The 25,001-nt window shown below is 36.2% G+C and overlaps 1 protein-coding gene across 1 annotated transcript; it reads right to left on the bottom strand.

The window, feature by feature from the left end:
- Positions 1 to 4,502: 4,502 nt before the first annotated feature.
- On the bottom strand, positions 4,503 to 23,622 carry valopa (vertebrate ancient long opsin a). The gene is made up of 5 exons (XM_053501963.1): positions 23,274 to 23,622; positions 20,955 to 21,165; positions 17,495 to 17,612; positions 17,035 to 17,274; positions 4,503 to 5,358 (listed from the first exon to the last, which is right to left on the bottom strand). Exons 1-5 carry the CDS (start codon positions 23,620 to 23,622, stop codon positions 5,125 to 5,127), a joined length of 1,152 nt encoding a protein of 383 aa, XP_053357938.1. The 3' UTR covers positions 4,503 to 5,124.
- Positions 23,623 to 25,001: the final 1,379 nt, after the last annotated feature.

Raw genomic sequence — 25,001 nt, 5'->3', positions numbered from 1 at the left:
TTTGACTGCAAAACAGCGTAGATTCTTCGTATCAGGTCGTATCAGCAAACCCCCTGTCTCCTGTTACTGCTATATATCTTACATTTTGACTCATTAGTCCAGAGCACCTGCTGTCGTTTCTTCTGCAGCCCAGTTCCTATGTTTTCATGCATAGTTAAGCGCTATGGTTTTTGAAATTCCTTTATGAAGAGCACATCAAGACCAGATAGGAGATGGGTGTACCTGGGGCCCACTGGTTTCTGCCAGTTCTTTGCTTATGGCACTGCTGGACATCTTACAATGTTAACAAGAAGTAAGCATGATGCTAAATCAATGTACTGTATAACCTGTGACACGAAACTGTCTTCCACAACATATTTATTTATTTATTTATTTATTTTTTACATCAAGGTTACACAGTTAACATTGGCATTTTACATGAATGGGTATTTTTTTTTCTAATTTCTGAACTTTTAGCTGGAAAGGGGTCTATTTTTGTTGTTGTGCTCACGTGTAATTATTTCTGAACAAAAAGTCAAAGATGTTTCTTTCGAGAAAATGATAAATGTGGCAGATAATTATTTTTTTGAGCTGCTATTTTCTAGCTACCTTTCATTGAAAAACTAATGAGGGCCCTTTGTGACTGGCCTCCATTGATACAACTGGAAGCCATTGCCTCTTATGCCTATAAGTGCCTCTTAAGAGGGATGTTAAAATAGACCATTTGAATCCATTTGATAAGTAATCTGTTAATGGACAAAACAGGCCAGGGTATGTTGTTCTAGGTAAATAGGAACAGATGGGAGGTTTTTAATAATGGTAGCATTTAAGTAGCTATACATACGCATTCTATTATCTCCCTTTTTCCCTATCTTGGCACTGATTGATATCTCATACAGATTCTGGGGTTCTATCAAGATATTAAGGCATTATAATAAACACAATAATGTAATCCTTTCATTTGCCTTGTAGCCAGCAATACTGTCAGCGCTGTGCTGTTACAGAAAAATAATCAACACAATATGTACATTTCCAATAGAATTGTGGATAGAATGTACTTTTCAAAGTACATAGTTGACCACATCACCCTTTTAGAGCAAAGCTTTAAAGAAACGCTACACGCAATGCCAGAATAATTGTTTAAAAGCATCACAAGATTGTACAAATTTATCATCTTTCTTACAGACGAATCATTAACTAGCCTCTCTATCTGCAACTTCTGTGAAATCATAATGGAGGATTTATGTGCCACGATTTAAACAAAAATGGTGCTATTGTCAATATAAATTAGATTATTGACCCCATTAAATGACACAAATCATTTCTAAGTGGAATTATGAACATTCGATTAAAAGAGAGGCATGCTCTATGTTCTGAGGCATGTTATTTATCACATATACATTACAGCACAGTGAAATTCCTACTTTGCATATCCCAGTGTAACTGGGGTCAGAGCGCAGGGTCAGCCATGATACAGCGCTACTGGAGCAGTTAGGGTTAAGTGGCAACCTGGTGGAGCTGGGGATTGAACTGCCGTTCTTTCGATCAATAACTCAGTGCCCTCTGAGCCACCACTGCCCCTTGGGGTTATAAGAGGTTATATAAGACCATGTCACTACTGAAGGCATAAACAAGCTATGTTTCTCTATTGTAAGCATGCTCTGCAGCTTAATGATCCAAACTGATAGTGGATCAATACTAAAGCATTAGAACTAATGGTTAAGCTGCCTAACATCATCTGACACACAGAGTTTCTGGTCTTATCTGGTTGATGGACTTTCGGAGTGAAACAATCAACAGGTGGGTAAAAAGAGAGAAACTAAAGCATGATCATGAAGTCATGTCAATGGGTAAATTTTAAATTGGACCTATTTAACATATTTATTCGGGTCTCATTTCTTAGAGTAGTGACTTTAGTATCTATACACAGATCAGCCGTGACATTAAAAACATAAACCCACCTAGTTTTTGGGTTCCCTTTGTTCAGCTCTGGCCCCTTAGGACATGGACCTGCACTGCCTCTGGGGTGATCTGTCAAGTCTGGCACTAGATCCTTTGGGATCTGCCCATCTATTTATTCTGTCACTCCCCTCCACCAGATTTGATAGATGCAATCAGCATTTCAGGGAAGCAAGCCTTTATACTTTATACATATAAAAATCACCAATGGCAATTTACCTGACAAGGTCTTTCTGTGTCAATAAACAAGGCTTATTTAAAGTTCAACCTTTGAGCAATACGTGTAACATGGTTGATAATAGATCTATTCTTATTTATTAGAATCGGTTTATTTAGCATAATATAATTTATTATCATTCAGTTACACTCTGCTGTCCCATGTTATCTGAGGGTATAAATAGGTCACGGCAGGTGGGACTGGTGCTGTAATAAAATCACAATGAACCCTGGTGCCAGTATAATAGTATTTACTTCTACTTAACTTGTCCTATTGTCCTGTATAGACTGTACAATAATTTGGCTCTGGTTCTCCTAGTCATAAATTAAAGGGAAACTGAGATTTAAGATCACACTGAAGATCATGCACCTAACTAATGTACAGAAAAGTAAACCTTAGATCTTATAGCAATGCAGAATATTGTGTGAATCTATTCATGATCTATTAAAAGTACACATCATAAAACAAACAATATTTGATTAACAACATGAGAAATAAAAGGTGCATTTGGAACATCATTGAAGTAACCATAATTTAATTTAAGTGCCTTGTTGATTTTATTGTAGGTCTTGCCTCTATAATGAATTGAATGTGCACCACTTTTATGGGCACTCATTCTTCAGTAGAACTTATTTGTTTCTTCTAACTTGTTGACAGAATAGAGTAGACTCAGAGTCATGTTTTAATGTCTACAAAACAGTAAAATATTGTTCTATAACATTATTATAATATTTGGCTAGCACTTTTAAAAAAGTACATTGCAAAAAAAGCAGTTGTTAAATATAAATAAACAGAAAGCTTGAGTGGAAGTAGACAGTAAAGGGGAACTTATCTCACAAGCATACAGTAATTCTGAATAATTCTCTTCTATAACTGTGTGCTATAAAGTTAATATGTTTCCAAGAGTATGCAGGAAATTTATTGTAATTTTATCATAAAATTTACTTTGTTGATGTTTCAACTGGTCACTGATGATGATCCCGTTCACTAACTGTCTTTGTCAATTATCATCCAAAAGTGATAGCAATTGCGGTTCAAAGCTATCATAATAAAACGCTTTGGATCAACTGTGGTCCAATGCCATTTAATTTTTTTTTTTACACAAGTTCTTCATCAAACTGTTCTTGGATGGTTGGGAAAAGTTTTGTTTGTACAATTTTTTATTCATGGCTGCATTCAAAATTGTGAGAAAGCCCATTCCCTTGTCTAAAAAGCAATCGCACACATGAAAATTCTTAGGATACTATTGGCATGACACAGAACTGATGGTAGCGCTCACCTTTTCTTCTCCAGACAAGCTTTTTGTCGGATGCCTCAAACAATCAGAAAGGGAATTCATCAGAGAATATGACCCCAGTCCTCAACAGTCCAGTCCGTGAACCTTTTGCAAAATATCAGTCTGTCCCTAATGTTTTTCCTGGAGAGAAATGGCTTCTTTGCTGCCAGTGCACTACCATCAGCTGTATCGGCTGTATAGCATTACCCCACTAATACGGAGCCACACCACCAATTACACTATATTATTGTATGAATAAGTAAGGCAATCACATGAGAACTCTTAATTATAACATTGAATTATGATTTATAATAAAATCAATTAAATACTGTATAATGTTAAAGTGTAAGATTGAGTTAATGTTAAAGAGCTTAAATGAAAGCTGCAACACCTGCCAACATAGTAACAGCCCACAAACATAATAAATTGCAAAATAAATAAAAATCTGCAGTTTTAAACATTTAAATCCTACAGACGGTTTGTTACCACAAACCCACAAAAATCAAAAAAAATTTAATAACATCCCATATGATTTTTTTTCTTTAATGCTTCTGGTTTATTATATTTGTGGGCAGTAATTATGTTGACAAGTGTTACAACTGCCAAGGTTTTTTTTATCCAATTTATAATCACTTTATCCTGGGCAAGGTTAGAGTAGTTCTGGAGCAACTTTCATGAGCCCTTGGAGTAAAGTGGGAGAATGCCATTAAATCACAGAGAACCTGTGCAAGGTGGAAGGAAAATGAGACCTCAGAGGAAGAATGATTACTGTAATTGTTCTTACCTGCTTAAACTTATATTCATTGTCACACCGCTAAGTTATGATAATTGACATAGAATCATGAGGGGACATGATAGGACATGATATACAGTACACTCTTTGTTTTAAACTCATTTAATACATTTTTTTCACAATTACATCAAACATACACACACACACACACACACACACAGTCAGTTAACTCTGAAATCTGTTTGTCTGACTTAGTCTTTGTGTCCTAAGAGCATCATGTCAACAAATCAATAATGTACTGTATATTGTCCAATGTGTTATTGATATTCTGGTCTAATCTTATAAACTGTAATCCAAGTGCATATTTGTTTTACAATTTTACAAAATAGATTCATGCACAATTTACAAAGTGGATCATGATGCTGAGTGGTTGGAGGTAGGTACAGTAGTTAGTAATGTTATGTGACCTTGTCATATAAATGATATGAGAAAATTTTAACATTTATTGTTTTATTGAAATCTATGCCACTCCTTGACTTCATCTCTAATACTGCTAATAGTCAGACCATAATGAGACACAGACAAACAAGGTCACTACTTACATATTATCTTAAGGACGCTTAACATGGTAGTAGTACTGGCCGCATGATTGTAAGTGTTCAACATAATTCATCAGATAGTAGCTGCATATGTGCATAATCTGCATAATGCACATGTTATGAATTTTGTAGGGGGAAAAAACTGGAATGATATCATATCATGGGCAATGCTTAAAGGTAAAATAAATAGTATACAGCCTTAATGCCTATTGCTAAATCGAGCTATTGCTATCCAAAGTGTATTGGCCTTGTTAAAGATGTTGCTGCACATTGGCCAACAGGTTTTAAAGCCTTAAAGGTGATACACTCTGAATCCTGTTATTTTGGTGGGAAAAGTCTCCTTATTGTGAATTAAGCTCAGTTACATAGGGCAGACTTTGTTTTCTGGGATGGGCAGCTGGCTGTAGACGCAGGAGTTGCTGTGTTGCTCGTTAGTATTGGGTGTAGTAGTGCTAGCAGCAGGGATTCGGGCAGCTATGGCTGACATCTCGCCAGTGTTGCTCTCACCGGTCATGCCTGCTTCATCCATGTGTTGGTTCACTTCCACTGTGGAGTTGCCGCTGCAGCTGAGCAGCTGAATCAGGCACTTCCTAAACTGGACAGCACAAAAAAGCAGAATTAAGGTCAGGTTTTATGATCTCAGCTGGCAAAATAAATGCAATGAAGAAAGTAAACTTTAAATCGGTTTCAAGTCACCTTCATTTTTAAAACTGCTCAAAGGAATTGGGCACTTGAGTCAAAAACCAGTTAGAAAAAGTAATCAGAAATATAAAGAAGCAGTGATATTAGCTTAGAGGATTTGAGTCTAAGATCTATCCACTGTATATGCTTGGTGGGTTTCCTCCACCAAGTGTGTGTGTGTGTGCTCTGCAATGGATAGGCACCATATCCAGAGGGTGTAACCTGCCTTGTGCAAAAAGTCTCCTTGGATAGGCTCCAAATGCACTTAGCATAAGCAAAATAAAGAAAAAGCCAGTGTTTAAATCTGTGTATCTCTTTTGCACTTGGATACACAAAAGGTAAAATGAAGACTTTTGTATCAGTAAACATTAAGAAATTATATTCAGAGTAATAATAAAAAACAGGGGGCAGGTAGGTACGAATCCACACTGTCAAAAAGATAGAAATGCCACTGGTACAACCCATTCTCTTTTTTTCATTCAGCGCAAATGGCACTCCAAAAGACCATAATCAAGCCCATTAGGGCTTTAGAGTTTATGAGTGACATGATATGGTGGAAAGAAATTCTAAAAGCTCTCTTAAATAAATTATATATATAAAAAAAACTCCCTCTATACTGTATCTAAGTGTTAATAGAGTTACGTGTGGAAAATGTATTTCTCAGTTATTATGGGTACTTGCATCAGTAAATCAACATAACATCAAGGGTACAAATCTAGAGTGGGCAAGAACTCATGAAGTTACCCATGAGTCCATGAGTAACTTCAGGTCTCAGTACACTTAAGGCCAACTAACAACGATGCCTGCCAAAGACGACAATCCCCAACACCTCACTCCACCAACACATTCACACCCACCTGAGATCTTTCTGTAATTGACCTTACCATCTATAAAACATGCTCTTGAGTCAAGCTCTTCGTAAAATAAACGCACTGGTGCACGTCACTTCTGTTTTGCTTATTCCAGTGTTTAACTTATTGTTTTTGAATCTCATCCTTGCAGTTTGACTGCCTGTTCCTTTGCCTGTTTTGTATATCTCTTTGTCTTTTATTAAATGTATTAGCATCCATTGCATTTAGGATAATCTAGGTTTAGCAAGCAAAACTAGGTTTAGTGTGCAAAAAAAAAAAAAAAGACAGGGAGGTGCTAACTAATGTTTATCAATTTTCCATGTCCACCATCAATAGCTCTTTGGAAAGCCATCAGAGGACAGCGTCTAACATAGTGCCATTGTGCATACCAGTTTTGTGTTGATTAGTCTTTCAAGTTTAAGTTCAGTGTTTTGTTCCTGTACCTTTATAGCGGCTGGTGTTTAGATATACCCTTTTTTTTTTCGTCTTGTTTTTTTATCCAAAAACGAAATTATACACTGATAGCTGGATAACCAACATAAGAGGATATAAAATGGCTAATACTGACACTAGCAGATCCAGCCATGATTATGTTGTTCCCATGCTCTTGGATAGGTAATGTTTGTTTAAACTAGCTGACCAGTTTCCTGCTGTGCAAGAATATGTACTGTATTGACCTCAAACATGCAACCATTTTTCTGTAAGCATTACTTCCGTTTAAAGGTTTATGTAAAGAAAAACTAATTAACATTTAAACAGGTTATAGCTATTGCTGGATAAGAACTCAATCACTTATTCTCTATACGTGCTTACCCTGTACAGGGGGAACAGGTCATGGCAGTTAGCCTAACCTGCATGTCTTTGGACTAACCAGAGTATCTGGAGGAAACCGACCAAGAACAAAGAGAACATGCAAACTTAATGCACATAGACCCGGGGCGGGATTTGAAACCTCCACTCTGGAGGTGCGAGGCCACAGGGCTAAAAACTCGTATTGTAAAACTGATATTGTATTGTTGGCCCAACTTCTTATGATAGAATTGTTGAGACAACAGGTAACATTGTGTACTTAGCCAGCAGTTTACCTTCACTGAGATGTAATCATAAATAATAAAACCCAAACCCCTCTTCCCCCTGCCAGACTGATGCTATCAAACTGCATTAGGGAGGTGAATATGGACTTTTTGGCATTTTGTGGACTCTCTATTCTGGGTAGGAAATTTTTTTTATGTTTTTGTTAGCTTACATGTATGTTAGACAGCGCTATTACTGTGAGGCTGATGTCTTTCCGCTTATTGTTATATATTGAGTCAACATGACATTAATGAGGTGAGTGTAGCTAACATTAGGCTTCATGTTACCACACTGTACAACTCGGAGCGAAACTTTCATAACCATGTCTATCTTTTTTTCCCCACTGTTGGTATGAGTTTCGCCCGGCAACAGCATCCTGCTCCACCCCAGCACAACACGGCCTGGCGAACACTTAACTGGCGAAAGTTCGAGAAAATCCCCGAAGTGTTTAACAGTTAAGGAGTTGTGGTGCTTTAATTCTCGGTAAGTTATGGGCTATAAAAACTGCAGTGTTGGCTTCAGAGTTGCTAATGCTCATCTACTGCACAAGTGTTTTATCTGTTAACTTATTTGTATGAAGACCAAATTGAGTAGATACCTGGTTTATTTGAAACATTAATCCAGACATATAGTTATATATCTCTTGAGAATTATAAAGTAAAACCCTTGGAAATATTAACCCTTTTGAAGCCATACATTAGAATTAGAATTCCAGAAACATCATTTTATACTCTGGTGGTATAAAGCCTTATTATAATCTTTTATTTTTATTATAACTAGATATTCTGTGTAATTTTTCAAATCTTTTTCCTTACAAAACTTCTCTAGGTCTTTTGGAGCTACTGGAGGAGCGTGAACAAGCTGTTAAAGTTGCTGTGGTGTTGAAGGGGAATGTAGTCCTTGAGGATCTGGGTGACTATGCAGCAGTTTTAGGAGTTGTATTTGGTCAGGTATGTGCTCTGTACATTGAATTCCAAAATGACTGGATGTACACCTTTAAAGCCATCCAAGCAATTATTATTGGACTTATAATATATAATAATATGCTCCGCTTTAGATTTACATGGTGAGAAACAAACTCTTGTTGTAAAGAACTAATAAACATCTGGTGTAATCCAGGTGTTTTACCGACCTTTAAGCAAAATCGAACCTATATTCTCATGTTTTTTGCAAACCACTAGTTTTATCTTTCACAAGTTTTGGAAGAATAAAGGATTTTAAGTAATGTTTGGGTGTTTTAATTGTTGGGCTAACTTTTTTTTTCTACAAAAATGTCACTTGTATCAACTTCATTAGTTGACTAGTATAGAAGACAACTTACTATTTTGAGTGGATGAAAAGTCAACTTTAGATAAATATAATTAAATGAGCCCACAAACAGTACAACTTAAAAATTTGAGTCAACTTAGTTTTGAACTGGGTACACATTGTGTCAACTAAACAGCAATGTAAAATATTTTATTGGCCAGAAACTATTTTTAAAAGTTAATTTAAAAAAATAACTTTAAAAAGCTGTGCAACTTTTATGATACTGTTTTACATTGAGGCAGCTTTTCTATTTTTACAATGTTTGCCACCATGCCATTTTGGACAAGAACTACTGTTGGGATATTTCTTAACTATAGAAATGAATCACATTCATAGTCCTAATATTAATCAAATGTTTTGTATAGAATCTTTTACTAAAATATTTAATTTACATCCATAACTTGTAATAGAAGCTGACTTAAATTGAATTCATACAGTAGACGCTTATTAGTGAGGTTAATTATAGCCTCTTTTAAAACAAATGGCAAGGCAACCATGGCAACCTCAAGAATGGAAGCACTGTCTTTAAAGACTATTATTACAATCCTCTGTCTCATGTTTATTTTGCAGTTACATACAGTACACATGTAGTATACACATACACATACAGTACGACAGGCAGGAAAGAGAAGTAAAAACTGCTAAGTGATAAATTTTTGTGCACCCTGTAAATAAAATGGACTTTACAACACTGTTTACTCACATAAGTCCTTCTTCAAAGGAAAGTATGCATGATCGACTTATCAATGTCTCCATCACTTCTTTATCTAGTGGCCTAGGGTTTTTAAGTTTTCTAAATAGGACTATTGATGACTTCTTATTAAAAGCCCACAGTGAGCTTTTCCCAGAATCAATAAACGCACTCTTTAGGGTCTAAATCATTAACTAACTATAGTGGAACAGAGAAATATTGATGCAAAAATCTAACAGAAATCAATTTGTAAGAATGGGAGCACAAATTTAAGCATAACCAGCTTTTCCATAAAATCAACCATAAAAAATATGCCATTCTTAACATAACAGAAGAAACACGTGCACTGCCCAAATGGCATTTTCAAATTTCCTGGCTTTTATTCAGTCACCTTTAGCTTTAATTACAGCACACAATGTGGTGTCCAGTTCATGTGTGAAAATGATTCCTCATGCTCCCAGGGCCACTCTTTTACAATTTGGGTTCTGGAATATGCCCGTACCATCAGGGAAGCAAAACTCCATTCATGTGGTCATTCAGTGCATTCAGGTCATCAGCTGATTTCATTTTATTGCCACACAACCATGCTGAGCCTAGACCTGACCCCACATCATAACATTACCCCCAGAGGCTTGTACAGTGGGTACTATGCATGATGAGTGCTTTAAGCAGTTTCCTTTCCCTTTCCCTTTACACACAGAATGCACTGGAATAGGGTCAGGCTAAACTCATCAGGCCACATGATGTTTTTTCAGTGCTCCAAAATCATGTTGTCAATCATGTTGCTTCCCAGAAAATTACCCTTTTATTTTCTTATCGCCACACAGCTGTTCAGTCCCAATCCTGTGAGTTCTTATCACATTGTGTGCATAAGAAAATGCTTTTACTTTCACTGTTAAGCTCTGAACAGTTTTTACTGTTTATTTTTTCTTTACCATGCAACTTCACCAATTGTTTAAGTAATCTCCATTCATTATTTTTTTTCTGACTATATTTCTTCTCCAAAGGAGATGGTTCAACTTTATGCTTACAGGCTTTGATAATGTGTTTGAGGGTTTTTAATCCAATTTCAATCATTTATTTAATAATCTCCTTAGTTGATTTTTTTTGTTTGTTTTTGCTTGATGAAGTCCAATAATTTGACCTTTCTGAAATGGGATTTTTTTTCTTGAGCTGCCAGAGTATTAACAGATTGGAGGTTACTAGCATAGCAGCTTCTGAAAAAGGAGTGATAAAATCTCTATAAAATTGTGTGTTCAAAATAATATTATAACAAGCTGAATACATGCACTTTCCATTAATTTTAAGTCCTAAATACATGATCCTGCTATATAGCAGCATGTTTGCATATTAACCAAGTAAAAAATAAAAATAAACTAAGAGCAGATAAATACATAGAATAATAACAAAAAATGATAATTTTTTGCATGTATATCTGAGTCATTGTTAGAGTCATAGCTAGACTATTTCTAAAACCACACCTACAGGTAGGTTGTTTTCATGAACATCCTTTTCTTTATTTCTTTATTTTCTTTATTAGCAATTACAATATAATAACAAGCTTATAATAGGTTAGGATAAATATTGCCTTGTAAATGTTTGGCTACAAGAAATTGGCCTCATCTATGATTTGCTACTGTAGATATCACTGTTCATGAAATACCAGCTTATGCTAGAGCACAAAGGCTGGACTTGAACTGCATTGTTTTTAGCATAGTTTAGCTAACGCCCTGTCACGAATATTCATTACTTTAAAAATGTAAATGTCACATGTTGAGGATTCTGAGCTATTTTTTTAAAGAAGATTGCTGTTAATTATAGTGATTATTCTGCTGTTGTATCTTGCTTGCCTATCAATTGACCCAGAAGTTTTTTTTTCATGTTTTACTCCTCCCATGTCTATTTGATGGCTTTGTACAAAATAACCCAGTACTGTTGCTAATAAAATAATTATTAGAAACTAAAGTATTAGAAACAAGACAAAGTACAGTATTCAATACTACACAAAAGTGTTTTAACTCTTATGATACCTTTGACTGCATGTCACTTTATAAATTGATCCAGTAAATTATTGAGGTTATCTATTACACACCTACACAATGTGAGAGTAACAGATAACAGAGAGATATAGATAAAATATAAAAAAAGAGAATGGTCTACAGATGAAAAAAATCACAATGGTCTGAATATCATTTATTATTGCTAGATTTATGTGTGAAGAAGTGCTTCCAAATGCATCACTCATTTTTACAAACAGCTTACTATTATACCTCAGTTTGTGATATTTATATCTTGTCAATTTGCATGTAGCTAAAGATTCCTCTATTATAATACCACATGCCACTATAGTGGAAAAGAGAAATATTAATGTAATCTTAACATAACAGGAGTGTTAGGGTATTCCCAAAATCGAAACAAAAGCAAACTAGCAAGCAAAAAAAGCAAAAAAAAGACAGCCAAAAATTGTTTCCTTGCGAACCTCAGAATTATGTAATGAAAAGTGCTAAAAAGCTAAAAAAAAAAAAAAGCCGAGTGCTACCCGTGGTGTATCCCTGTTCTTACAATTATTTCCTGAATGCATGATAACAATAAGTAAGCCATATGGAAAGATTCACTTAAATCAAGCAAAATAAATTGCATAAGTCTAATTTGTATATAGAATGGATGATAATGCATATTACAGTCATTAAGCATATTGTCATTTTCTAGGGTGTACAACAGCAAGGTTCAAGAGCAGTCTGTTAGGCCAAACTGTGTAACACAATGATGTTTCTTTACTCTATTTATGATACAAGTTGCTCTGATGTTTCATTGTATTCTTGAATAAACAGTAGAAAAAAGCATATTGTAGGAAACCTTACTATATTGAAATTACGACTGGTTGAGGCGGCTAAGTACGAACTACATACCAATTAACTGAGAAGCCATCTCCCCAGTGGCTTAACTAAATCTTAGCTCGATGCCATGTTGACAAATGTTAATCAATAACAGATCATTCCCTGCAGTTAACACAAGGAGAAAAATACGTTATGTTGTGTATGTATGTATATATGTATATATATATATATATATATATATATATATATATATATATATATATATATATATATATATATATATATAAAACAAGAAGCAGAGTTTGAGCTAGCAGAGTTGAAGATGTTTGTAAGTGTAAGTATATTTGTAGAAAGATGCTAAAGTTAGAACTACGGGGCAGAAGGTCTAGATAAAGACCAAAGAGAAGATTTATGGATGCAGTAAGAGAGGACATGAAGTTAGTTGGTGTGAGAGAAGAGGATGCAGAGGATAGGGTTAGATGGAGGCAGATGACTCGCTGTGGCGACCCCTGAAAGGGATCAGCCAAAAGTCAAAGAAAGATTAGGATAATAACGATAATTTTTTTTTTCTTTTTCGCAGTGAAATTGCTATATGAAAATAAGTATTTAGTATGAAGTTTTTTATTCTTTAAAATCTGCTCAATCCAACTGGGAATAGAATCTCCAGTATACTGGTGTCACTTGTTCAATGTATGCCTGCGTAAATGCTTCCTGAATATCCTGTAAGATGGTTTCTCGAATGCTGTTTTTCACCATTGTCCAACAGTTTTCTAATGGGTTTTGGTCTTGAGATGACCCGGGCCTTGGCTCCGGAAACTGAGTACTGTTGTCACATAGCCAGTTCTTCACTAGACTTTCAGTTAATTAGCACAACTGGTCAGCCAAATAGGCTAGAACTAATAAGTGACATCACCTGTTTTATATACAGGGAGAACTATAATACATGGCATATGTTACATAAATGATTACAGGAAAGTTTCTTTTTAAAAATCTATGCATGATTTTTTTTCAAAAGCAAAAATAAAGCAATTTATCATGCTACGTGACATGACATGAGTAGTGAGCCTTCTAGTAGCCTCAAAAGCTGAAGATTTAGGTTACTGAATATTTTAGATAAGCGCCAGAAAGAGGATCATTCTTTAATTATTTTTTTAATATGTTTCCGTCTTTGTGTGCCTTTTAGGACATCTGTTATATTCTTTACTCTCAATTGCATGTGATTCTTAAGAATTTCAGGCATCGGTAGAATTGAATAACCATAAGACAATGAGCTGAATATAGATATATCTTCTTTCTAGGAGATCAGTGTTGTATGAATTTGCATCCAAAGAAATCCAAGAACTATGGGACAACTGGTGGTTATGGTCATGAGGAAGGAGATGGCTTTACTAAGGAGGGCACTGATTTTTAAGGTAATGGGTTCAGTGAAGTCAGTGATGGAACCTTCCACAATGGAAACTAAAGAATGCTAATTAAGGAATGTTGTAGCAGTTAAAGTTTCCATGCTGAATCTGTTGATGAAGCATTTTTGTGCTCCATAGTGGATTAGGGCTGTAACACCAGAGTAAGTCCCTAACTGCATAATGTGAACTAGAAATTATGTGGTAATTTAATTATGGTAAGAAGTGTGTTGCAAAGAACCAGATTAGAGCAATAGTAAGGGGCAACTTGCTCAACCATTAGAATCAGAGCTTAAAAAGAACTTTATATATATTTATGACATCACAATGATGTCATAGTGTTTCCAAACTTTATATACTGTACATGGGAGGAAAAAGTTTGGAAACACTATGACATCATTGTGTAATTAGAATATGTTCTTCATTAATCTGTAACATTCTAATTAGCAGGCAAACCATCTTAAACGTTCAAAGATATAAATAATACAATATATAAATAAGATATATATATGTCAAATAAAAATTGTTTTTCCAGACATTTACTGTAAGTGTGGATGGTTTTAAATTGATGTACATGGGCTCAAGAAGACAAGTTACTTACAAGTGCCCTCCCTGAGAAACAGACACCTCATTGTTTTTTAATTGGCTGCAGTTTTGAATTGAACAAAATAGACACCAGTGTGTACAGACATTGTGCATAGGAGACTCAGGTCAGCTGATTGGTATGGGCAGAACTGCCAAGAAAATACCCCTACAAAGGTTGGCTAATCAGACAAAAATTGCTGTGGGCTGAGATGCACTAACAGTGGATTTTAGATAACTGAAACCAAGTCTTGGGGACTGATGAGTCCAAGATTGAGGTTTGGATCCAAGCTAAGGATATATCTTAGACACATAGCTCATGAAAAGATGATAGACGCCTACCTAACATAATCGGTTAAGCATGGAGATGTAAACATAATGTTCTGGGGATGTTTTGGCAATAGAACTCATTGTATGAAAGGCATCCTCCTTCTGCATGGATACTAAATGGGGATAACATTTTGCAAAAAGACAATGACCACAAGCATTATTCCTGGTTGTGTCAGAATTGTCTGGAGTAATTGCTGGAATACTGTAATAGCTTGGCCAGCTCAATCACCAGATCTGAACCCCACTAAGCTGGTTGGGGAGAAGCTGGAACGGAGAGAAGGGAACACTGCCAAAGCAGCATAGCAGACATTTGGAACGCGCTGCAGAAAGCCTGGAGGAAATCACACCTGAATAACTGCAAAAACTGATTTGATATGTGCTACAGATTTGTCTGGCAGAATTCTAGAATTAGGTCATAATCTTTAAAAACAGATGTTGCCTTGTGACTCTAATAGGATTTACCTCGTCTTATTAAAGAACAGTCCCAATATGTAGTGTTACTACATAAAAAATTAGAGCACTATTCTTTGATCTAAAATCTTTGATCTCTTAGATTTTAGGCCAAGAGGTGTTTCTACACTAAAACCTGTTATGAGGCAGGATAACATCAAAGTCAGAAAGTTAGTTAAGTTAAGCCTTTATTTGTCACATATACATTACAGCACAGTGAAATTCCTTTTTTGCATATCCCAGCGCAACTTGGGTCAGAGCGCAGGGTCAGCCATGATACAGTACAGCGCCTCTGGAGCAGATGGACAGTGGAGCTGGGGATCAAACCACCAATCTTCTGATCGGTAACTCAGTGCCTTAGCCCTCTAAGCCACGACTGCCCCCAAAAAAGTCTTCTATATGAAGTAATACACATCTGTATTTTAGGAGAAAGTTAATATTTATAACCTAGTGTGAGCTCATCATTTTAATAATAAACACACTAACCCATTTATCAGCAGGGATCCTTAACTAGGGCAATCATGAAGCCTTTTATCTGCAGTCTAAGGTCATTTGAAAGCACTAATAACGCTGTTTTTATGTATATCTATCTATCTATCTATCTATCTATCTATCTATCTATCTATCTATCTATCTATATATCAGCTCTCAGCATTAAAAGTGCTTCCAAATGACCTTAGACTGCAGTGAAGGCTTAATGGACATTAGTGATAAATGGGTTCATGTCCGAGTGGAGGCCCTATCATCCGGAGATCGCGAGTTCGATCCCCGGGTGATGCTGTAACCTCACAGCCGGAGGCCTAGAGAGAGCTGATTGGCCGAGCTCTCTCACAGGGGAGGGATGAGAGGTACTTTGGGCTCCCACATTAATGACGGCTCTACAGCCATTCAGGGGCGTCTGTGAGCTCATGCAAGCAGAAGGAGCGGATAGCGCTGTCCTCCGAGTGTGTTATGCTGCCCCCAATGGTGCGTGAGCAAGCAGTTCGAAAAGATGCGGTCGGTGATGTCATGCGGGTCGGAGGAAACACGTGATAGTCTGCGGCCCACCCGACGGAGTGGTAGTAGAAGCTTAATGTGGGAGCCCCCTAGTGACGGGGAGGAATTGGATACGACTAAAATCAGGGAGAAAATCGGGGACAAATCCAAAAAATAAATAAATAAATAAATGATTCGCCCCCGAAGCATTTAAATACATTAATTATTAATAATTCTTACAATAAGAACCACTGTACTCACACTTACTAATTGTCTATACCGCTTTATCCTGTATACAGGTTTGCGGGGAGCCTTAAGCCTATCCCAGGAGATCACTGGCAATTTGGAAACAGCAATTAGCCTAATCTTCATGTTTTTGGACTGTGGGAGGTAACTGGAGTATACCTGCTGTCAGACAGCTGGAAGCCAAACTAATGATGCATACTCTCCAATACTCTGATCGAGATGTTGGTGCTGTGGTGCTGTAGTATAATTGCTTTTTGTATTTGTTTAGTTGCTACGATTACAATTTTTTTGCATGAAAAATTTAAATGTTTGCAATTGAAGCAATTTGCATTAGCATATGAAGAATTTTCGGCATATGAACGGATTAACCAAACAAAACACCAGGTAAATTGCTCATACATTACTTTTTATGTTTTTTTGCTTGTTATTTGCATTTTGTGCAAGACTTAGTGGAGTCCCAAAAATGTTAGCAAGGACAGTAGCAAGAAGTAAAGGGAGCCAATTTTAGGAAATTAAGAAAGAAATGATCACAAAAAAGGCAGCCGGTGCAAAGAGGAATCATAAACTAAGGTCATATTTAACTTAATTTACTGTATCTTTAATATATTTTTCTAAATGTTTTGATTGTTTTTTTATGCAAAAATATGATTATATGATTATGTTGGAAATTAGTAATATTGGTATTATTTTTGGGTGGCTAAACACATGATGTGTATTTACATTATGTCTTAGGCGTATATTTGTATCGTAAGAATAAATTAAACTCGTATCCCAAGGTTCTACTGTAATTCTATGCAAAACATTGAACATATTTATGAAGGTTACAGTGCTCTGTTTCTTCCGTACCTGTTTGTTCATAAAGACGTAGATGATGGGGTTGTAGACGGCTGCAGTTTTTGCAAAGAAAGCTGGAATAGCAGCCAGTATAGGGTCCAAGTAGATGGTTGGATGAATAGTGACAATAACAGAGAACACAGCGTATGGTGTCCAGGCCACCATAAAGGCTATAATCATCACCACCACCATACGAGACACCTGCCGGTCAGGCTTCCGGGCATTTACCAACCTGCCATGAGAGTTGGACACCTGCACAGAGACATTGTTATGTAGCATTTATCTACGCAAACAAATTGATCATTTAGTGGTGAACCAGATTTTCAAGCTCAGGTAACATTCCACTGTTATGCATGACTGTCCTAAATTGAATAATACTCACTGAAATATTTTACATAACTAGCAGCATGCGGTTTACCCCCAACTTGTAGTCCGACACTACAGACCCCACCAGCAGAAGCGTCAGACTAACCTTTCTCAGCTTACGCAGAAGCTTGCTGTAGCACACAATGATGACAGCCAGAGGCAGGATGAAACAGGTAAGAAAGAAAGTGATAATGAATGTGTGGTCATGAGGGTCACCAGAGTACCTGTTGAGAGACCAGATCAATTCTCCATTAAAGTACAGGTAGTGAATTGGGACATTACTGTTATAATTACTGTCTTGTTAACTATGGGACGACCATGGTGAGAACCATAGTGTCTCCCAAAAGTCTCCATACATTAGATTAACACTTTTTAGGAACTGCAACTTTATTTACTCAATGTCCTGTTCGTGATATTGTGCATTATGCACATTAAATGCATACCAAATATGATAATACAGTATGTTTTTTAAGGCTCTTAGAGGCTAGAAAAAAATATATGCATGCATATATAGTGCATTGTAAAGCATTTGAATATCGTGGAAAAGTTGATAATTTTATTTAAAAAGTGAAACTCAGAATTTCTAGTATGTTAAAAATTAAAGCTTAGGAGTACTGAGAGTTTTGCGTGACATTTTGTGTGACCTCAACCTCATCAAGCACTTTTGGGATAAACCGGAACGGAGACAACATACCACAATGAGCTCTAAGCCTGTTTTTCTGTGACGAGACGTTCCCATATAGGAGAGAAGGTGGACAGTGACACCTGAAATATATTCCTCATGTCCAGTCTGCTCCGTAATTTCATTTTTGTTGCTGTCATTGCAGACAACCCCATCGCACAGAGATATGAAAATGAAAGCAAGATTTTTATTGCTTTTCTGAATATTTGAGAATATTCTGCAAACATCAGGAGAGTTGAAGATGTTTCACACACATTTTTAATGGCACATTTATTATACAGAGCGGGCTTTGGAGCATGTGCATTACATGTTGCAATGTGCAGACGGAAGAAAATGGGAGACGATATTAAAGTGTGTGTATTTGGATACAATGTCACTGTAGGTTTGACTAAATACTTTTGTCCATATAATGTATCTCTGTATCCAAGATATAGAAAGCAAGATATTTCAAGATAAAATTGCTTTTTCAGTATACTTTTGTCATCTAGTCAATTTTCAACTAAAATATGTTATTATGTTTTAATTAATTAATTTAACTCTTTACGTGACAAGCAAAAAATACTGTATCAACACCCGACGTTTTATCTTCTCATTCTGTCACGAAATACCAAGAAAACATCCCACACTGCTTTGTCATGCTCAATTAATTGTCCAATTTCTTTGGAGTATTGGAAAATTTTATTTTCTTTATTTAAAAAATAACAAAAAAATTTTTTTACAGTTCAATCCCAGCCTGATCGCGTTATTTCAAACCCATTGTGGTGGTGTACAGAAGAAAATTATGGCATCTTTATTATTGTGCAGGGCATATAAACTGTCATACTTTCTCCTCATGTTGCAGAAAAAAGATTATTTAAACCTGGCTAGCATCTTTATTTGCTCCTGAAATGTTTAATCGTAAGGTGACTGTATGTTGTAAAAAGGCGATAAAAGGTTATAAAAAACGCTGCACTTTATTTTGCTCAATGTTGTCAGTCTTTCCACATACCTGCATGTTAATGATTCTGAAAAGATCACCTGTCATTCATTCATGCCAAATTATTTACTTGGTAAATGCCATTCTACCATCAGTCAGACTGTGCTTCAGTCAGTGTTTCAAAAGTGTTTTAACCTTAAGGAGTGTGATTTAAAAGCAAGTGATATAGTTAAAAGTTCATTTTAACTATTTAACTTAATTTTTTGTACATATATTAAAATTTTATCAGATAAAAAGTAACATATTTGCTAAATGCAATTTTATGACATTTATACAGTGTCCATAACTTTTTAAAATTCAAATCTTTTAATAATCTTAATTATTTAGATGGCCAAATTAGGTTTTACATGAAAAGTGTATTATTCTGAAATTATCTTATATCTAAAAGATATTGCAACATAAATTTGACACAGTTACAGTACAGACAATACTGATTTTTTTCTTTTTAAGCTCCCACAAAAAACAATTTTAAGCAACCATTACAGGTCATATGCTTCCACAGTAGAAGCTTACAACAATTTTAGTATTAATACGCATAAAGAAATATAAATAATTTGCCTTTTAAATTATTATTGTTTAAGACAATAATGTGGTGCACTAAGTTTTTATATTATATGTGTAACATTAAAAACACTATTGTTTTTAATGTTACACATCTAATATTAAAATTTTTTGCACCAAAGAAGCTACTTCTAAGGTTACTGAATACTGTGTTTTTACCGTGACATTTTAAAACGTGATATGCCAGACACATTATATGTTGTTTGAGGCACCTGAGCTAATGGTTTGTCTTGTTTTTATTTAAAACAGTCAGAAATTAAACATTTTGAAAAATGTACAAAGTACATCAGACTTGCATCCCAGCAGACCAGCAATGGTCAGAGTACCATTACTCAAGCATTTTTCACTAAATTGGTCTGCAAATTTTTTTTTTACCAAAAAGGTTTTGAATATCAATAGGAGTGCAGCAAATTTACCTTAATGCATTTAGTGCATAATGCACATTAGTACATTAATAATCTGTCTGAATTGAGCTATATGATAAGTAAACTACCGTGCAGAAGTTTGGGATCACAAAATTATTTGTGTGATTTATTATCTACATTCTACAAAAATACTAAGGATTTCAAGACTATGAAATAACACATGTGTAATTAGGTAATAATGTAATAGCAAGAAGACCAGCGGTTAGTTGTTACTTAACACACAGAGGTCAGGCTTTCTGGAATAGTTCTTGCAAGAACAGTTTTGTCAAGTGCATTTGCAATACCTATTAAGCACCACGATGAAACTGGATCTCATGAAGTCCTTTCCAGGAAAGCAAGACCAAAACTTATCTCTACTGCATATGAGAAGTTTATTTAAAGTTACCAGCCTCAAAAACCACCAATTAACAGCAGCTCGGATTAGAGCCGTTACGAAGGCTTTACAGATCATGAGTAGCAGATACATCTCAACATTACCTGTTCAAAGGAGATAATTGCATATTTCGGACGCCTTCAGCATTGCTTTACGAAGGAAAAATAAATAAGAATCAGGAACGACCATGGAGTTAGAAAGTGGTCCCAAACCTTCGAGCGGTACTGTACTTAAATATACAAAGCGAATATGTTCTTTTAAATAGTTTACTAATCAAGGATATACACAGTATTACTTATTCCTTGAAATATTTTGTGATCAGCAATGCTGCATTGTAGAATAGTGTAAATTTTTTATTCTGTTTGTGATCCATGTTCATTTGTTAAATTTTTCTTAATGTATTTGTCACAAAGAAAAACCATCATTGGTAGAGCTCAGCAAAGGTTCTAAGCCTGGCTGGTTTCAGTTTGTGTTATGATTCTTGTTAGTTTGTGTTCTGATTCTTGTTTGGTGTAGTGAATGTTATCAGAAATGTTGGTACGCACTCACCAGTTGGGTTCACATGTGGTGCCAATCTTGCTAACTGTGTAACTGCTCCAGCCCAGTACAGGTAAAATGGTCCAGATAAAAGAGAAGATCCAGACAAACAGCAGTCCCAGTGCTGCATGTTTAACCCGCAGACGAACGTTTCCCAGAGGACGACAGATCACAAAGTATCTCTCGAATGCAAGAGTAGACAGGGACCACATACCCACTATACCTGGTGTAAATGAAAAAGTACAGTTAATGTGTTGATACTCTAAGCCTTAAAATACATAGTAATACCTTAAAAAAGTATAGTATACTGTATATAGTGTTCTTTAATGCTTAAATGTAGTCAAAAAGCATGATAAAAATATTAATTCATTCATCTACAGTAAGTGCTATGTTGCAGTGGATTTAGAGGGTATCCTGAGAAAATTGGAAATGAACCCTGAATGGTATTGTGTGAAAATGAATGAATAATGGAACCATAATGTTCAACTTGAGTAACTTTTGGAAATTAAGTTGAATTATTCTTTTCAAGCTCTTAAACACCACTGGCAGGTTCCCATAATACTCTGTCAATCTTGTTAATCAATGACATAGTCAATGATGCTAGACACATCCCAATTAACCTTGTGAAACATATTCTACCTTGCAAAGAGAAAAGGACACAACATTACAGCCAAATGGAAAGGCCATGTGGAACCCACAAATCACCACAGTCTTGATCATGGGCTACATTTAAATGAACATATGTCCTTTTCACCGAGCAGCATCAACCTTGGAATGGTAGGTTGTGCTGTTTCAAGGTCACATACTTCAGTTCTGCCGTCGGTTCCCTTATGTAGCTTAGGGCCTCATTAGTTTCAGGTAGCAATAAATTTGCTGATCTATTTAAATAAGCATGTTCCCTCTCACAATTTAAGAATAAAGCCCCACAGTTGAAAACTAAATTTCAGAAGAAGAACTTTCTGTTCAACTCTGAACTGATTAGGCTGAACAAATTTTTAAAACCCCATACAGAACATTGAAACTATCAATTATTATTTAAGCCGTGCATCCACATAATTGGGTCAATTCTAATTCATTCACTTGCAATTATATATAAAATGATAAACTTGAGAAATATGTGAATAGTATTGAATCAAGTTAATATTAAAGACGACATCTTAAATCAATGCACAGAGGTCCAGAGGAACCTTGTCTTGATTTGATTATTTAAGAGATCTCAATTATCACATTCACTCATTGAACATTTGAGATTTAATGTGATTATTTTTCACACTGACGTTTCTGGCACAATCACATTCAATCTCAAATCCATGCTTATTTTATTTAACTTCTATGTTGGTCTAATCCTATTAAGGTATAAAGTACAATTTGACAAAATCCATAAGCCTATACCCAAACACGCAACACAGTCACATGCTTTATCAGTAGGCACTCTTATAAAACAGCCTCCATGTAGAAGCAGTCTGGGTATTACTTTGCTTTTCCCTGTGAACCTCTCTAAAATACGGTTAACTGCTGTAAGCTTCACTCAAGCTGCAACTACATAATCAGTGAGGTAATCAGCATTCTTTTATGCACCACAATGGCACTTGAATGTAAAAGAATGCAGCTGTAATGCTGAGGGGATGTACCACTGTCACAAATTATTTTTTTAATTATAATACAATGTAATAATATTTGAATACAGTTTAATATTTAAAAATACCAAAGAATGCATGCGAATAAGCTATTATTATTACTATTATTTTTTTTTTTTTTAAATAACTGGAATAACAATTATTTCACAGAATTGAGTCATGGATTAAAATAATCAATAATCTCAAAACATAGTCCTTACACAAGAAATTATTGGAATAGTAATTGATCCCAGAGGTGGCTTATTGTTTCGCACTCTCACCTCGAACCTCTACGGTTGGGGTTCGATTTGTGCCTTGAGTCTGAGTTTGCATGTTCTCTCTGTGCCCAGTGGGTTTCCTCCGGGTACTATGGTTTCCTCCCACAGTCCAAAGACATGCAGATTAGGCTAAGTATTCCCTTAATATTAGGCTATGTAGTGCCCTAAGTCTCCCCCAAACACACACACACACAACCCTGCATAAAGGATAAAGCAGTACAGTATATATGTAAGAATGTGAGTAAGTAACTGATTAAAAAGTTTTTCCAGTCATTCAAACAAGTTTTGATATCCTGTATCTGTTTTATAATCTATCTAATAAATGGATACGATGAAGGAGAATCAGACTGTTACAGTATAAACTTGCGTATTTCCAAAAGTTCTCATGAAAGAAGTGTCTGGTGCACAGCTGTCAGGAAAGTGTGAACTTTACTTACCGAAAAAAGTGACAGCAAATCCCTCGAGCACGCAAGCCCAGGACCCCAAGAAGAAATACCCGCGGTGATTCGTGACAACGCTTAAAGTGCCACCGATCAGTGACATGAAAAAGTCTGCAACTGCCAAATTAACTATGACAAAGTTTAACGGCTGTCTGAGTTGCTTAAACTTGTAAGTAACCAGAATGACCAGAAAGTTTTCAGACAGAGACATCGCCGTGATCACAGCCATCCATCCTGCCAACACTTTAAAGGTCCACGGCGCAATGGATTTCACGGGTCCGAAAAATGGATCATCCGGTTGGAGCACCTCAGCCACTTGTGTGTAATTACCAGCAAACGAGCCCATGTTCCCAGCTGAGATAAACCGTATCACAAGTATGTTTCTTATACAGTGCGACTCGTAATCCGCAGAGCTCGTGAATGCGCTGCCCGCTGTGCGTCGGATCATTTGCGCATTTCTTCCTGCATCCACTTGATCCACCTGCACGAAAGAAGTTAATCAGAAAGACAGATCGATCGCGGTCCGCTGGTTGTCCCCCCGTGCTTTTGTTCTGTTAGTGCAGGAACTCCATAGCGGCTCTTCAGTCTGTGTAAGCCATGCGCGCGCTTTACACTGCGTCCGCGGTGTATTTGCCGTGCAGGAAAGCGAAGGTCCCGTGAACTTGTTGAGTTTGTCCGAGGGATCTTGGGTCATGTCTCCAGTCGGTGTGATTACCGTTCCGCGTCTTCCGTGGCTTTATATAAGCTATTAACGTCCTGCCTGGCAACAGCGTATGCATCACTCCTGCGCTCAAGGAACAGCGACGTTTCATCCTCTTCCAGCTCGCGCTCTCGACCCTCGATAAACCGAGAATGCGCACAGAGCGCGTGCGGAACCGGAGTTGCGCAAAGCAAGCACACTGTTTTTCCTGGCTTCAGTTCCGAGAGATAAAATACTTTGTTTTGATTCATTTGGATTTTGTAGAAATAGGCATCCATGCTCATTTAAAAAAAAAACAAAAAAAAAAAAACTAGTTAAACCTTGACATGTTTTGGGTTTTGGCTGTCCAGAGTGTACCCTGACTTGTGCCTAAAGTCTCGTGGGACAGGCGTCAGGCTTTCTGTAAAATAAGTGGTATAAAAAATTAATGGATGAGTGAATTTATGAATGAATGAACTACTCTGCCTAATTTAATTTTGTACATTTGTCATTACAACATTCCAGTCACCAAAATACCAATTTGTCATTATCATTAACATGAGTTCATCTTGATCAGGTGACAAAATTCAGGTCACGACTCTGCTCTGTACTACCTGGACTCCATATTAACATCAATTAACATCAACTGTAATAGCTGAACTGGCTGCCACCTAACACAGTATGAATGCAGATCAATTCCTGCTTTCTGTTTCACCCAAATGAGAATGGTTTCCCTGTTGAGTCGGGTTTCTCTCAAGATTTCTTCTCAGGAAGTTTTTCCTTGCCACTGTCGCCCTCGGCTTGCTCATCAGGGACTATCTGACCATTTTGATTCACACACATTCGCATTCCGTACAAACTTAAATAATTATTTTGATTGTGTAAAGCTGCTTTGCGACAATGACAATTGTTAAAAGCTTTATACAAATAAATTTGAATTTAATTAAATTTTAACCTGCTGCATCTGACAGGGACTGAAGTTCCACTTATTAACCCAGTTTTAACTCGCCGATGTCAATAATCTATAATTTTTTTCTTTAATTTCG

Source organism: Clarias gariepinus, chromosome 8, assembly GCF_024256425.1.
Source record: "Clarias gariepinus isolate MV-2021 ecotype Netherlands chromosome 8, CGAR_prim_01v2, whole genome shotgun sequence".
Taxonomy (NCBI): domain Eukaryota; kingdom Metazoa; phylum Chordata; class Actinopteri; order Siluriformes; family Clariidae; genus Clarias; species Clarias gariepinus.
This window is presented reverse-complemented; position numbering and strand designations above follow the sequence as displayed.

Excerpts from the sequence above, each read along its gene's own strand:
- valopa (XM_053501963.1), bottom strand. The coding sequence starts at position 23,622 with ATGGGCTCGTTTGCTGGTAATTACACACAAGTGGCTGAGGTGCTCCAA. Across the intron at positions 17,613-20,954 it reads ACCACATGTGAACCCAACTG|GTACTCTGGTGACCCTCATG; the intron begins GTGAGTGCGTAC and ends GTCTCTCAACAG. Across the intron at positions 5,359-17,034 it reads ACGTCTTTATGAACAAACAG|TTTAGGAAGTGCCTGATTCA; the intron begins GTACGGAAGAAA and ends TGTGCTGTCCAG.